Source organism: Corythoichthys intestinalis, chromosome 2 (assembly GCF_030265065.1).
Source record: "Corythoichthys intestinalis isolate RoL2023-P3 chromosome 2, ASM3026506v1, whole genome shotgun sequence".
Classification (NCBI taxonomy): Eukaryota; Metazoa; Chordata; class Actinopteri; order Syngnathiformes; family Syngnathidae; genus Corythoichthys; species Corythoichthys intestinalis.
Genome location: NC_080396.1, coordinates 57,391,483 through 57,408,534, shown reverse-complemented (window position 1 = coordinate 57,408,534; position 17,052 = coordinate 57,391,483). Strand labels below are relative to the sequence as shown.

At 39.2% G+C, this 17,052-nt stretch overlaps 1 protein-coding gene across 4 annotated transcripts in view; it reads right to left on the bottom strand.

Annotated features, from left to right (window-relative positions):
• Positions 1-17,052, bottom strand: part of LOC130905418 (histone deacetylase 4-like) — a 130,378-nt gene that overhangs the window by 87,803 nt on the left and 25,523 nt on the right. For 2 of the 4 annotated variants that reach the window (XM_057818819.1, XM_057818829.1), the window contains one exon: positions 15,185-15,253. In XM_057818819.1, coding sequence (XP_057674802.1) covers positions 15,185-15,253 — 69 coding nt within the window. Of the gene's footprint in view, positions 1-15,184; positions 15,532-17,052 lie in introns of those variants that run through there. The other 2 variants (XM_057818802.1, XM_057818811.1) reach the window with 1 other exon arrangement.

Sequence of the window (17,052 nt, the reverse complement as noted above, 5' to 3'; positions counted from 1 at the left end):
GAAAATGACTAGATATCAATAGGACGTTTCCCCCAAATGTGCCCGATTGCATTGCTGCTTATGGAGGGTGATGCCATTGACGTCCACGGACGTCCAAACTTCCCATTAATTTCCAATGGCATTTCTTCATGTTTGTTCATTCTATTGATGCCAATGTACTTGGATTCCATTGACGCTTATGTAAGGTGATACCATTGACGTCCATGGACGTCCAAAATTTTTCCCATTCATTTTCAATGGGAATTTTTTTTTTTTTCCCAAATCAACAGAAAATGACTAGATATCATTAGGACGTGTCCCCCAAATGTCCCCGATTGCATTGCCGCTTATGGAGGGTGATGCCATTGACGTTCATGGACGTCCAAACTTCCCATTCATTTCCAATGGCATTTCTTCATGTTTGTTCATTTTATTGATGCCAATGTACTTGGATTCCATTGACGCTTATGTAAGTTGATACCATTGACGTCCATGGACGTCCAAAAATTTTCCCATTCATTTTCAATGGGAATTTTTTTTTTTTTTCCCAAATCAACAGAAAATGACTAGATATCATTAGGACGTGTCCCCCAAACTTCCCCGATTCCATTAACAATTATGAAAGGTACCGCCATTGACGTCCATGGACGTCCAATTCTCCCATTCATTTCTAATGGCTTTTACTTTGTTTTGTGCCAATGACTGGCATTATGATCCATTCTATTGATAGACCTGAGTGGGGCTAAGATCTGTACCTCCACAGAGGAAAGACCAAGGTGTGTAATTTCTCCCGAAATTGCAGTTTCTAGTTTATTATAACAATAAATCCACAAGATGGCATTATTAACATTCTTACTGTGAGAGGGATCCACGGATAGAAAGACTTGTAATTCTTAAAGGATAAATGTGAGTTTGTATATTGTGACTAAATATTGCCATCTAGTGTATTTGTTGAGCTTTCAGTAAATTATACTGTAGCGATTTAACTGTTCTGCCCAAATGCATGATGGGAAATGGTGCAACCTTGACTGTGTGTGGTGGCAGCAATTGATATATCTTCTCTGCGTTGGGAACAATTCTGGGTGTTAAGAAAAAGATCAATTCCTGTCATTCTTTCCCACATCGCTTCCCACAATATTTCTAGATGTTGTGTGAGAGATGTTAAAGCTTTAGCCAATTAAAAGCACGGCTCCAATGACTTCTTGTATCTACTCCACTCACTTGACGCTGCCTCTTACCTCTGTGTATAAGTAAAATGTTGCCATTATAGGTTGTTTGCGACAATGTGTGAGAGGGTAGTGCCGCGCATGCGTTAATTCCGTTAAATATTTTAACGTGATTAATTACCGCCCATTAACGCGATAAATTTGACAGCCCTAATATATACAGTATATTTATATACATATAGCTAAGAGCATAGAAAAACAGAGAAAACAGCCATATCATATCAGTACTATGTTCACAGACTACCATTTATGTTTTGATGCAACAGGTGAAGAACATCAGAAGAGAATCATGGCAGCATCAATTACACCTATAGTCACTCCAAAAGGTCTTTAAACAACATACAAAACACGCTTGGAGATGCACTTATTTCAGCAGTCCCTCTTTGTCATTTGTCACCTGACTATTCAATTAAATGGTGGTAGTGATGATGCAGCAGGTTTTCCCACTCAACTGAATTACTGAAGCTTGGTGAGGAAAAACTCTCAGATTTTCTTTCATTTTCTTCTTTTCCTACACTCATCTATAAAATACTTATTTTGGCTAATACAAAGCCCATTATTAATAAACTCCCAATCTTGCGATACAAAATGTTCCTATGCGGGTATTGGGTCGCTAATGTAACACACTACTTCATAAGAACACAAATTATAAATATCTAAAAATGCATGCATGACAAATGCTCAAATCACACCGAGATGCTCTTTACCCGATAGTGTTCTCTCTGCCTTGCCTCCAATGGGGAACTCCCTTTCCTGCTCATCGGAGCTCCCTTAATGCGTTTCGCAGCAAGCAATTTTCACTCTGTGTTCATCATCTTGTCATCTTTAACCTGTTGGGCTACTCTCTCTAACTCTCTCTCTCTTCTCCCTTGTTTCCCCAGCAGTGACATTGTACAGCGGGCACTTGGTTTATTACGGCGCCATGGGTTTTTCCAGGAACCAACATCTTTCAAACACATACACACTCACTCACACTTAAGTCTCTCTATGTGGCTTTCACTTGCCATTGATTCCAAACACAACACTAATATCGCAATCAAGTATATCCAGGCCTGCCTATTGCGCAGAATCACCCTGCTGTTATGAACATAGTTCCTAGGTGGTTTAATACCGCAAGCCTAAATTCCTTGAGTGGAATTTTTCTGGCAAATTTCCAACAATATTGTATTGTGTGGACTAGGTATGTGCCGGTATGATATTCTGGCGGTATGATATGATAACCTTAAGCCAAAATATCAGTTTCACGGTATTGCAATTACAGCTCTAAAATGTGTTACTTTGAGATATCTGAGTTAAAAAAATTCCATTGAACAGGATTTTTATTTTTCAAAACATAATAGCAAATTGGAACATAAGTATAACGTTATGTTAAAAAAAAAAAAAAAAAAAAACTAAATAAAATCAAAGTAAATGCAGTCCTTTAGGTGTTTCCACAGCTCAACATTATTACCATCAGAATTTTTTTTAAAATTATTTTCCTTAAGAAGCACGTGTGTATGAGTCGTATCATGTTTACATTATACACACACTCTCTTTCTAAACACTGACAATTGCCAGAGAGAAAAACACCGCAAATTTTACCACTGTTAGACACACTAAACACACTGGAGTTAACTCTTGTAGCTGGTGGGAAACGTTCATGACAGTGTTTAAGAACCTTTGATTTTGTATAAATGTGAAATCATATTGGATGTATTGCCTCTTTGGCAGCCATCCTCCAAAAACATGCTTTACATGTCTGTTGCGGTTTTGAAACCTTGACGTTTTCATACCACGGTATACCTTGAAACCGGTCATCGGCACATGTCTAGTGTGGAGCAATAGAAGGACTTCCAATGCTTGACAAATTTGAATTCAGCAAATTGGTATTGTCTTTCATTATTTAACTTTCAACAAAGACACTTTAAGAATGATGTTAACAAGCTTACAAATTTGCAGCACTTAGATGAAGCTCTTGACTTGCTACCTGCCACTCAAATGTGTGACAAGTCCAAAAATATTCATTGTACCTTTTTCAGCAATCAATAGGGAATGTATTTAATGTGTATTAGAGCAAGGCGGCGTAGTGGTACACTTGCCTGACTTTGGTGCAGGCAGTGTGGGAGGGATCGAGTCCCACTCAGTGGCGGTGAGATTGTGAGTGCAAATTTTTGTCTGTGTGTCCCCTACGACTGACTTGCAAACAGTTTCGAGTGTTGTCCACCATTCATCTGAAAGCTGCGATAGGCTCTATCACCCAGGGACCCTGACGATGAGTTGTATGGAGGATGGAAGCAGTTAAGAGATGGATAGATGAAGCGAGGGAGGGATGGATGGAGTATTAGCGCAATCAAATGCTGACCGCTTTTTATATGACCCTATGATGTTTTTGACTTTTTATCTTGAGTTACGTGCTGTAACACTTTCAGGTTGGAGGGTTTATTTCCATCACCCTGATCTGAAATCTCAAATCAGGACTCCGGCTTGGCCAGTGCACACCAATAATGTTTTTGTCTGCTGACCATTTCTTCACCACATTTGCTGCACGTTTTAAGTCGTTACAGTGCCGAAATGTCCACTTGTACCTGAGGCCCAAGTATCTCTGCAGACTGTCTGATGTGGTTGAGAGTCTGAATGTATTGCTCAGTTTTCATGGTGCCGTCTATTTTGATTAGTTTTCCTGGTCCATTGGCTGAAAAAACACACTAAAAGCATTAGGTTCGCACCACTATGTTTGCCAGTGGGAAAGGTGTTTTTGGAGTGGAAGGCTTCTCATATTTCACAGTAAATTAGGGATATATTATTGTTGCCACACAATTCTATTATTGTCTCAAAAAAGTGGGGTCGTCCTTAATCTGAATCTCTGGAATCCGGCAGTGTGCTGTGCCTGTAGGACTGTCCATCTTGAGACATTGCCACTATCAGCCAATATCCAGGATTCCCTTGCTAGTGCTGCTTGGATTCTTTCTCACCTCTCCCTCTCTCTGTCACCCTTTGTCTCTCTCTATGGGTCTGTCTTTCCCTCTCTGAGTATCTTCCTGGTCGGAAAATGTGCTATTACTAGTAATGGTGTAACGGTACACAAAAATCTCGGTTCGGTACGTACCTCGGTTTTGAGGTCATGGTTCAGTTCATTTTCGGTACAGTAAGAAAACAAAATGCAAAATATAAATGTGCTAGTTGTTTATTACACACGTTTGTGCTTTCAACAATAGGAACATTAGCCTATACAAAGCTAGAATTCTGCTCAAAAATAGAAAATACAATATTCTGAAATGTAGATATTTTGAAAAACAAAATAAAAATAACTTTGGCTAAGACTTTTTCTTTAAAATAAATATCTGATGTGCAAAACTGAACAGTTGTTACACTGAAGTGAAGAGTTGTTCCATCTATATTCTTTTTTTAATTTGAATTCCCCACCCAGAGGGCCAACCATCTTCCATGTTAACATTTAACCGTTATCCACGCTGCTCACTGCACTTCTGAGTGGTGCAAGGCCCTGGCCGTTTAATTGTTATCTTTTTTGAGACTGTCAGTCATCTGATCGCAGCATCCGCCAGCTGTCTGCCTCCCCTCCCAACATGGCGTACTCTGATTGACGCCGGACGGGCTGACGACGTCACCGCCACTGACGGGCCACCCAAACTTTCCACTGTCTGACATGTATCCATTATGCAACGCTTTGTTTACATTTGCGGCCATAACGACACTTGCTTTACGGCAGCTAATCCAATACACGGTAATACGGCTCTGGGTAATACTATTAGGCCGTTGTTTGAGCTTGCATACCTGCATGTGTGTTGTATTGTGCCTGAGTCTTGTTAACCAAATAAAGGCAGCGTTAACAAAAGTCATCTGACCGCTCGTCATTTTACAGTCAACACTCAGAGTTCCCAACTTCGCATTTGACAGCATAAGTGCCGTGTACCTCCTCGCCAGCTGTTTGCTCGCTATTCATTCACCTGTGCATTTGATCGCTATTTTGTTGCAATCCCGCTTTTTCAGTGAGGTATTTTGTGTTCATTCGTTATTGGATCGTTTTTGGTCACCACTGTAAATAAGAGCACCGCAGCAGTAGAGGTAAAGTGCCGTTTTCGTTCAACCCGTTTTGTTTAGCGTAGAAACCAGGTTAGTGGCTGAATTGTTTTTTCTTTTTTATGATCAGGGTTTACTTAGCGGGTGGGGTTCAAGTGTAGTTTTATTTTGTTTGTTGTTTTGGCCTGGGCTTACGCTGAAGCCAGCTTCTTCCGCATTTTGTATATTTTGTTCATTGCGAGTTCGACTTGTGTGAATAAATTTGTGTCCACTTGCATCTTGTGCGTGTGTCTCGTTTTATGTTACGCCCTTAGCAGCCGTCCGTGGGACGTAACAGTGGGATTATGGGAAGCATGAGCGGGCATTCCGCGCTTGCGTTAAATGTGTCAAATATTTTAATGTGATTAATTCAAAAAAATTAATTACCGCCCGTTAACGCGCTAAATTTGACAGCACTTTACATTTCGTGAGAAACTCGTTCGGTACGCCACCGTACCGAACCGAGGACCTCGAACCGAAACGGTTCAATACAAATACATGTACCGTTACACCCTTAGCTATTACTATATTTTAGTCGTTTCAAAATATGTTAGCCTTTCGTCTAGTTTTAGTCGACGAATACTCAAAATGTTTTCATCTGTAAAAATTCAAAGGTTGTAGTCTAAAAATGAATTTAAAAAAAAAAAAAAATGGTTTCCAAAAATTTCGGATGAGCATTGACAGACGAGCACATATTGTTGCATCTACATTATAAGAAAGACGCCAACTTCTTGAGGGTTTTCCAGTGGTTTTGTTTGCAACCAGAAGCACCACTACTACTGTAAGTCGTAGCAGACGCCAAAAAAACAAAAACAACACAAGAACAGTTTAAGAGGACACTCGCTATGCTAATGTTAATGTTAATGCTAACGTGGATTCTATGCTAAGACTACGAATTACATTTAAGCCTGAGTTATACTCCCGCGTTGCGGTGACGGCGTAGCGACTACGGCGTCATTCGACATTCGATAGTTCTGCGGTGAGGGAACGCGTTGCTCTGTAATTCACCGCCAAGCCACTAGAGGGATGTGGCGTTATGTTTGTACGGTTTTGGGGCATGCTTGTTTACTTCCGCTAGTCGGAGAAAAAATAAACAATGCAAGAAGAAACTCTTGAAAGTAAATATTCTGCTCATCAACACTGAATAAATATTGAACATACAAATGTTGACGGGCAGGCGACGCAGAAGACGGTTTCGAGGCGGTCTGGCCGACTTTTGATGCCGCACAGAGAGTTTTAGACTCGGGTGGAGAGAGCTAGCTGTGGCGGCTAGCTTCAAACTGGCGTCGAGCACTGCGTTCAAGGTCTGCAAAGCCCTCCAGCCTGATTTGTTTGCCGTGTCCTACAACCAGCCAGTGGGAAGCCATAGCAGATTTCTGGCGTCTAGGGAACTTCCCAAACTGCGTTGGGAGGCTTGATTTTAAGGTTATCATAAAAAACACCGAGGCACTCTCAATCAGTGATGATGTATTGTGTGTGTGAACAGTCTGTTATTTAAAATTAAAGATCAAAACAACTCTTTTGACACCAAATCTGTGCTTTATTCTTCATATACTTGAAACATATGTACACAGTAAATGATGAAGTGCACCAACCAAAAATACGACATAAAGTGATAAAAAGTTGGCAGTTTTTGGCCGACTGTGTCACCGCTTCGTGTGGCCACTCGATTCCGACCACCCACGTCTCGGTGGTTCTTCCATTTATTTATTTTTTCGATCGCCGACCTTGCCATTTGGCAGTCACAATAATAATTTCTTGACGAGACTTGCTCTTCGATGATACTCCCGTCGGCTTGGTGCATTTTTGCGTGTAGAAAATAATGTTTGATTCTATTCTACAATGGCGGTGTTTTCGCCCGGAAACAACAGTCTGAGCGGACCAATCACAGTCCGTTTTCGCTACGTCTACGCGTCTACGCGACGCGAAGGTTAGAAAAATCGAGAGGTGCGCGTCAGGCTACGGCGTAGGGTCGTAACTCGATTCTTCCTTGACGGCGTAGGTCTGACGCGGAAGTATAACTCAGGCTTTAGCGTGTGCAATCACTCAGCATGTGTATGTGTATGTGTATTCTCGCTTGCCAAGTTGCAAAACAAATCTTTCAAAGGTTTGAAAAAAGCAATCCTGGAGCACAGCCTGGCTTGAAGAACACGATTGTTAATCCTCTTTAGAAGTGAATGACTTAACCACTAGTGAACGGTGACAGTCAGGGTGGGGGCGCAGAGTATGTCACATGAGTGACACGACTCAAACACTGCTACGATGCAGGATGGCTAACTACTGTACATGTACAATGAGAAAATGTCCCACGTTATGAGCATGTGTCGTAGTGCTGCAAAGATTAATCGATTAACTCGAGTATGCAATTAAAAAATATATATATTCAAATTAAATTTTGCTGCTTCGAGTATTCGTTTAATGAAAGTGGCGTTGTAATGGTTTATTTTGAAAGTGTTTGCATTTAGTTTCATTGATTTGGGTGGATACACTGCCCTCTAGTCTGCCTCATTTCACATGGCTGAATCCAGCAGCTCCATGTTAAGACCAACATAAGCTAAGTTTTTGTTTGAGCTAATGCTTTTTTAATGCATTTGAAATTTAGTTTATCGGTATATTTAGCCGTTTTTTTGTGGGAATATGTGTCTGAACCATTTGTTAAGAGCATTGTAAAAAAAAAAAAAAAAAAAAAAAAAAAAAAACTTAGCGTTTTATAGCATTTAAGCTAGCGGACTTTTGCAAGTTAGCCAATTGCTCTTTAGTTGTACATAAATCTTTTTTTTTTTTTTTTTTTTTTTTTAATGGTTTGAGGCCAGGCTCAGGTATTTTAATTTTTCATGTTTCTTACATGATTATTCGATTATTCGAACTAACTAGTTCATCGATTAATTGACTACTAAAATAATCAATAGCTGCAGCCCTAATGTGTCGGAAACTATGGCAATTTTTTGTCTCGTTATCGTCTTGTCGGACAAAAACAGTGACACGTGTCATTATGTTTTAGTCTTCCAAGACATGTTTTTTTAGCTCCTAGTCATTTCGTCATCGTCATCAAAAAATTGTTAGTCAACGAAATATTTTCTTTATTGTCATTATTGACAAAAACAGCAATAGTCCTGAGATTTTCCACTGTGTTGAACACCTTATATTTTTCTATATACTTTGCACTGTGGCTATTATAATTTGATAATGTTAGGAATGATATAGCCTTGGAACACTTTCCTGACTTATGAGCAGCCACAATGTGCAGTTGCAGGTCCTCACTGAGGTCCTTTGTCTTAGCCATGACAGTCCATGAACTAACCTCAACTTTATCCTAATCTTTTTCCACATCTTCCAATCCTCATTCTCACCCCACGTTCTATCCTGCCATTTTCCAGCAACAAATCACAATATGTTTACGATCCCTCAGGCACACTCCGAAACCTTTTTGGCTTCAACTGCTGATCTATTTATACTAGACAACGCAAGAAGGCTGACATCTTTGATTTGAGATTCTGAGAGCATGATTTTCCAGGGGTTTTTACATGCTCATGGGTACAAACTTGATTGTGTACACAAACAGCTGTGAAAAATGTTCTGTTAGTAGGATTTTGCCTCCTAAATGAGCTAAATTGCCACACTGCTCATTTTATGCATTGTGGGAAGAGTACTGTGCATGGTACTGTAAATGCAAGATTTAAATGAACTGCTCGGCAGGATGGCCACATACATGTATATCCAATTTTCCACACATTCGGAGCAAGTTAAAATAAAGAAGAAAAAAGCAAGATTTTTAAATGATGACTGGGTTCTCCAAAATTATCAGCGCAACTTTTTTATGAAGGTTTTGTTGACGTTGTCCTCTTACACTTGCATCACACAAAACTTAATTTGACACGCGCAGTGCTCTACCAAATTTTCCATGGTGACCAAAATCCCCTGTCAAATACAGGATACGATTTATCAGGAGGTTTTGTGCGCTGTCACCATGGAGATGATAAGCCCAGCCGTAGACCAGGTCTACATTTCCCTAATTAAGTGTCTTTGTGGAAACAAACCGCTTGGACAGAGAACTTGCTGCAACTTGAACACACCACAAAAAAAAACACACAAAAAATCCGCTGTGCTAATGTATTTAGCGGGCATGATTTAATCTGGGGCTGCAGCAATCAATTATTTTAGTAGTCGAAAAATTTATCAATTTGTCAGTTCGAATAATCGAGTAATCGGATAAGGAAAATTTTATGTGTTGCAGAATACATTTTAGGAAATGTAAAACAAAGGCTTGCTAAGATTGCACTTTCAAAAGAGCATTAAATGCAAATACAAAATTACCTTCACAAGTGTTTCTTCAAACTATGCAGAATTCAGTTTCATTTAAAAATACATTAACATTCCTGAGCTAAGCCTCAAATGGTATCAAGTAAAATAAATAAATGACAATCTAAGTACAACAAAGGAACAATTGGTTAACTTGCATTGCAAATATCCGCTTAAATGCAATAAAATGCTCACGTTTTGTTGTTTTTAAAAAAAAATTAACAAAGCTCTTATCAAAATGTTCAAACGCATACTCCCTACAAAGAACAGCTAAATACACCTATAAACTAAAAAAAAATTTTTTTTAAACATATTAGCTCAAACAAAAACATATGTTGCTCTTAACAGGGAGCAGCTGGATTCAGCCATGTCATATTTACTGTTGCCAATAGAGGGCAGTGTACCAACCCAAATCAATAGAAATAAATGCAAACACTTTCAAGACAAACCATTACAACGCCACTCTAATTAAATGAATACTCGAAGCAGCAAAATTTAATTCGAAGCTTTTTTCTAATTGAAATACTTGAGTCAATCGAGTAATCGTTGTGGCACTAATTCAAACTAACCTTTGTTTCATATTATCCATTGGTTAAGCAGCCTTTTTTTTTTAAATACCAACTGCCAACAGTGCAAATTGGCAGTCGTTATTAGCGAACTTAATAAAAGATTGCAATTTTAGGAAGTAACTTGCCTACCTATAGCAAGCAAAATATGTACGCACAAACACACAATTTAGCGCTTGCTTTTTGAGACCTTTGTAAATCAGGCCTTTAGCGTGTACCCCACGATCTCACCAAAGGAGCTTCACACTCATTAGGCATAATAGATGGCATGCTGGGCTGTGCCGAGCTGTTCAGTAAGATCCGGCAGACATCTTTTCCTTTAACCAATCCAAGAGATGGTGAGAAGAGTCAACCAGAAGATACATTGAATTTAGCAGCAGGGGAGATTCCAAGAGAAAAAGTGGCGCATTTGTGTTTCATGGAGAATAATACTGGCATCCAGTTTGCTTATTACTCTGAGGGTGGTCTGGATTAGCATTGGAGGTAAATCAGCATTAAATTTTAATATCACTATTACAGTGACCAAAATTATTTTTGTATAAAATCAGCAACACACTTATTTTTCCTGTAATAAAAACTGTAAACAGTGGCGGCCAAAATTAATGGTTATGTGAATGTGTCACTGTGGCCCAATGTGTGAATAAAGTATCACGAATAATGTGTACAAGAGCTCAGTGCACTTTGAAAAAAACAAGTTGACTCCTTTTGCCATGTAAAAATAGACATTCACGTGCTTAATTGGAGCTGTACCTGTGCATCAAGTCTGCTCTATGTACTATAATGATTTTCAAGCAAGGTGGGAGGACTAACAATAGCATACCTGCCATAAACATGCTGCATCACATAGTGATCAAGAGTCTATACCTCTGAGAGAAGATGAATACAATATTCAGGATACCGTAATTAAAAAAACAAGTTTATTATCAATTTTCTGTTACGATCTTCCAGCAAGCTTTGCACTTAACCTAGATGAGACCAATTACATTGTATTTTAAGCAGAAGAAGCCTTACAAAAATGACGAATTCATCACCAGACCAACAGGAAGAAATACAGTATAGAAAGACAATGGATGGATGCACTCGAAAGACAGACAGACAGACAGACAGACAGACAGACAGACAACTAAATGAATAAATGGATATTTTATCAAGAGATAACCGAGTCCCCCATGTCTCATAGGAAAGTCATATTTTTTGTTAGATTTTGGTCAAGGCATTGGGCAACAATCCCAAAACATGCCCTGTCTCCAGATTAGATAATAATCTAATGCAAGAGACACCAAAACTCAAAACAATTCAACATACTATTTTAATGAAATATAAAACTACTTTAATTTGAATTCAATTTAATTTGAATATTATGCACTATGAGCTGGATTTCAAATAATCTGTATAGTTTATAGCAAGTTTTCAAAAGTGTTAGTTTTCGGCGTTTTTGTTTCGTTTCAGTCCTATATTGTCGCAACATCGTTGATAACAATTGATTCTTTTTTTTCTCAATTTTGATTTCAATTAAATTGAAAATGGTAGTGTTAACTGTTTAAAATTTTTGCACAGTTTATTAGTAAAATGGTTTACCCCGATGGCAAACCCCTGACCTAGCTGATATCTTTCAGCTACCTCCATACAAGTTTTGCAGATGAGGAAAAACTCAGTCTGGTCCTGAGTCTGATTTAAATCATGACACCCTTGTGGAGGCTGTGTCAAGCGTCAAGCTTTCAACCTCCTTTCTGCCAAAAAGCAAGTTCCAACTAGCCACCCGCTCGAGACAACCCTCTAACCCAGTAATTCTCAGTCTTTTTACACCAATGCCACTGCAATAATACTTGGCTCTTTAGGTACTAAAAATGAAGGAAGTTGTGTAAATAGTACATAGCATTTATCAAAAACAAGGTTTCATTCTACCTTTTATTCATCAAATTGGGTTCAAGAAAAAATTAGGACGGCGTAGCATTTTGCATAGTTTGAACATTTAAATACTTTTTTCTTTTGAGTCACATGGGAGGAACTACACATCGATCTTGATGAAGCATAATTGAATATAAATCGATCAAAAACACAAAACATTGCTCAACATCTTAGTTTGGATATGGCATTTTGTTGACTAGAAAGGTTTTCATTCTAAAATATGAAATCTTTCGGCATTCAGATTGTCAAAAACATCAAAATTGCTTTGTATTTTTTGTTGCTTCAAGTAAAGAAACTAGAATGTGTACATTTTGAAAAAAAAAGAAACTATTGATGGGTCTGGAATCAACTTAAATCTTGGCACACTTTGTAATATTGCTTAATAAGATATAATTGTCCAAAGACTCGAAACCATATTGCGTAGTCATAAAAATGGTCATTTACATCACTACGGCGTACCACTCCAGCCACACTTTGAGGATCAAGTGTCATCACCATTATGAGAGGTGGGAATCTTGGGACACGTAACGATTCGATTACGATTCAGAGGCTACGATTTGATTATAAATCGATTACACCCCCCCCCCCCCAAGCTATTAGCTGCTTTTAATGTTTAATGTTTCATACATTAGTTACAAAAATTGTACAAAAATCCTTTCAGACTTAAATAAACTACTGTTTCAGTATCAAGTTAACAGTTCAAAACAGTAAATAAAATACTCAAGTCCCCATTCTGTACAAGCAGTTTTAAACTACATTCAATTAATTTAGTGAAGGGAATCAACTGTTAAAGTTGTTAAAATTGCTCCCGTTATTGCATAATTTCCCTTCTGTCTACTTTCGACATTGGAAGTTTTAAAACTGTTTCATCATTTTAGTGCTGCAACGATTAATTGATTAACTCGAGTATTCGATTAGAAAAAAATATTAGAATGAATTTGGCTGCTTTGAGTATGAGGTTAATTAAAGTGGCGTTGTAATGGTTTCTTTTTCAAAGTGTTTGCATTTTATTTTATTAATTTGGATGGATATGCTGCCCTCTAGTTTGCCTAATTTGACATGGCTGAATCCAGCTGCTCCCTGTTAAGACCAACATAAGCTAAGTTTTTGTTTGAGCTAATGTTTTTTTTAATGCATTTGTAATTTACTTTAAAGCTGATTTATAGCCGATTTTGGTGGGAATATGCGTTTAAACTATTTCTTAAGAGCATTGAAAAAAATGCTGGCATTTTATAGCATTTAACCTAGCGGACTTTTGTTATGTAAGTTTACCAATTGTTCTTTTGTTGTACATACAGCTTTATTTGTTTATTTATTTATCTTTACCGTTTGAGGTTTATTTATTTATTTTTCCCGTTTGAGGCACAGATACGGTATTTGAATTTTTTATGTTCCTTATCAGATTACTCGATTATTCGAACTAACTAGTTCATGGATTAATCGTCTACTAAAATAATCGCTAGCTGCAGCCCTATATCATTTAAAGATAGATTCAAGTCAAGATTTCACCGACTTCGGAGTATTTTCAGATAAAAAGTTAATTAGGTTCGCTCGTAAGGTTTGCTACAACAGCCTTCCAGAGAAGCCTACTGCTTTAGGATGGCGGCTGTTTACCAACGCCGGCGAGTCTGTCATTTTGCATCTAGTTCTATATATATGTGATACACACCATAGCATTATGTGGGTGTAGTTTTGTAGTGCCTGTTGGCCGCAGTCAGGTATTATTGTTTTTTTATATCTAGCGGCATGAGTTGAGCATGATGTTTACTCTCGGTCCGTTTCTCATTGCGTCCCGAAGACCGCGTTGACTGTGTTTTAGTTCTGCTTTACTTGGCATATTTCAACAATCGGAATTTGGATGGTTGTGAACGTTCTCAAATCTTCCACTTCCAAATCGCGAATAATCCAAGAATTGGAAATTTCACACATCTCTAACCATTATAGCTGAAAGTAGTGGAGTAGCTGATCTGATCCAGTATCAGCATCAGTTCCCGATACATGTTCATCAATGGATAGGATCGAGGACTGGTTTGGACACTCCTGATCTAAATATACAGGTTTTTAGGGGTTGTTAGGAGAGTAAATTTCTGAAATTTCGAAATCTAAATAATGATAAAAAGAAAAAAATATTGGAATTTTTATCGGTGCTTATCCTAAATCAAGTATCGGGATCAGATCGGATGTGAAATGGTGGATGGGTGCTAAGTTGACAAAAATTAATTTCAAAATAAGGCCTTGCGATCAGATTATCACTTGATAGAAGAGTAACATAAATTTGTGTTACAGCAGACTGATGTTTACTTGATTTGCAGCATCAGCTGTTCCTGCTTTGTAATTCAAAACAACCAAAGATTGATTGACAAATGTCATAACCTCAATTTGCATCAACATGCATTTAACATATGACTTGGAGGGCCATTGGCAAATTAGAACCACAAAAAGCATAGCCCACATCCGATTTGCATCCTAGACAACAGATTACGAGAAGTGTTGGAGCAGTGATTCAAGTGAATCTCTATACTTTAGCCTGACAATTGCAGAAATTACACCTGACAGCACAGAGAGAGCATGAAAAAGTCTCAGACAAGATGGAGATGACACCTCTACAAACGCAACAAGCTAATTGACCTCTGAATGCTTGATCCTCAGCTACACAAAGCTAAAAAGTAGCAATATGAATAATCTTTTAGCTTTTTAGAGGGGAAATTACAATCTCTTATGATGTTTAGAAAATAATTTCTAAGATCACAAAATAAACCCAAATGAACAGTTTTTCCTCTTTTTCTTTATTATTATTATTTTTTTAAACTGTGCGGCAGCAGCAAATGACACCGTGATGATGCACAAGTGTTTGATTTGCTATTTGTGGCCAGCTTCCTTTTTTCCAATCCAAGAGCAGTTTCATATTACTCCCAAAACAAGTGCTCCTGCATCCTTCCATTGAAAAACTGATATAGAAGCCACAGTGCTTTTTCACTGTGTGTTTTTTTTAAAAGCCAATAATTTGTTTTAATGCATGAATGAAATGCAAACAAACTGGATGAATATAAAACTGCACAGGATGTGGTTTATAGTGCAATCACCTCACCACCACAACTCCACGCACACACGCAAGCTCATGCACAAAAACAGGCAGCATGAATGTCCAACCTGTTGGGATGTGGTTGAGTGCCGACGTCTTGAGAACCTCCAGCGACTGTTCCTTTCCCAGGATCCCCTCTGTGGGAGAGAGAGAACACTCCGCTTCAAATATGGTCCGCAACATTGGGATGTGCTTGCAGCAACAACCCTGCTCATCAAACGCTTCAGTCAGATCGAGCGGGCTTTAAGTGTTCTGCTTGGCGGCAAGCGTGTGTCCCGGTGCAACAATGAATGCACGAGCATCTAGCTGTGACATGGAGAATTTTTAGAGGTGCCCAAAAACACACTTGGATGCGAGGGATGGTGAAGGGAAGAGCAGCCTGCATCGCTTTGAGATCAGCGTGCGAATGGGGGGATGTTGGGGCTCGACTGATACTGCCTGTGCTCAGCATAGCAAACGTGGCTGGCAGCAGCAAAGAGGGATGGGGGGGGGGGGGCAGCGGAGAGGAAGGGGGTGCGTTGGAGGTAAAAATAGCTCACCCTTTTGTATATAACAGCACATGCGGAGCACGCACACACATGCAGACACAAAGACACACTGCTGTTGGTGCACTCCTTAGCACGTGTGTGTTAGGGTGCGTGTCTGTGTGTGTGTAGGCTGTAATTATAGTGGCAACATGAAAAGGCTTTTGTAGCTGCTGAGCCCTGGGAAGAAATGGCTATAAAAAGCAGTGACAGAGAGCGATGGAGGAGAAGGAGGAGGTGTAGGGGAAGACAAGAGGTAAGGAGGCAAGAGGAGGGGAGGATGAGGCAAGGAGGAATGGAGGCAAACACTAAAGGGGTGCAAAAAGGGAGGAAAGAAAGTACCCGTACACAACAAGCTTTGACACAAATACAATGTAAGGTACTGAGTAAATATATCAGTGCGAGTGTGTGTGTGCATATATTTATATGTATATATACAGTTGATATATGTATATATAGACACACAACCACACACACACACACACACACATTTATTACTCATATTTTAGCTAAAATCACCTGATGTATACGAAAACATCTGAGGCAAAAACATGCAATTAATTTTTGCGTAGGAGATGAAACCCATGTAAATTCCCCTCGGACGACTAACAGAGAGGAAAACAGGCGAGCGTCTCGCTATTTCTGGATATCTCCCTGGACCAAGCTGGCACATACGCTTAATTAGCCGTGAAGCTCGAGGACGCATCCTGCACTGATTTGTCTTGTGCTGCCTCGCCGCGCCTCAAATGCACCAATCCCTATGACGACCCGAGTTGGGATAGGACATTTATTTGTGATCCATCCTGTCATTGATGCAACTTTTAAACAGGTCCCTTTCCAAAAGCCAGCCATCAACGCTCTTAGCAGACATGGGGTCAGGTGAGGGAGGATTGCGAAAAACAACAGGTGGTCACGATATCGCTCCACCTTTTAGAATCAATCCCCTTGGGAATATTTCATGATACGTGTACTCGTATCACATGCACACCAGGATAGTTTGCAATCTAAATTTTGAATTACCTTGTGTTGAATTGTGCTATACAAATAAATTTGCCTTGCATTGCCTTGTCGAAATGTCTACACGACACCTGTGGCTTGGTACGTAATTTGAAGCCGCTTTTGCAAAAACTACATAGAGCGGCTTTACAGATGGTAATGAAAGAAAATGAGTTTGCCCGGGGAAGCTTGAGCGAACAGGTGTCTTGTTTTGCGGTAAGATTGACAAAACAGGACTTTTACTCCAAACCGCACAGTTGATACCTGAGACGTGAATGTGGAACGCAGGTGTGTACGACATCTGAATTGCCCTCTGCAAGAGGGCAAAATCATCTTGAACATAACCTTGTTATGCAGCACTCGCTTTCTCTTCAACCTCCACTCGCATCCCCAATGGGAGAGCATACAAAGAGACG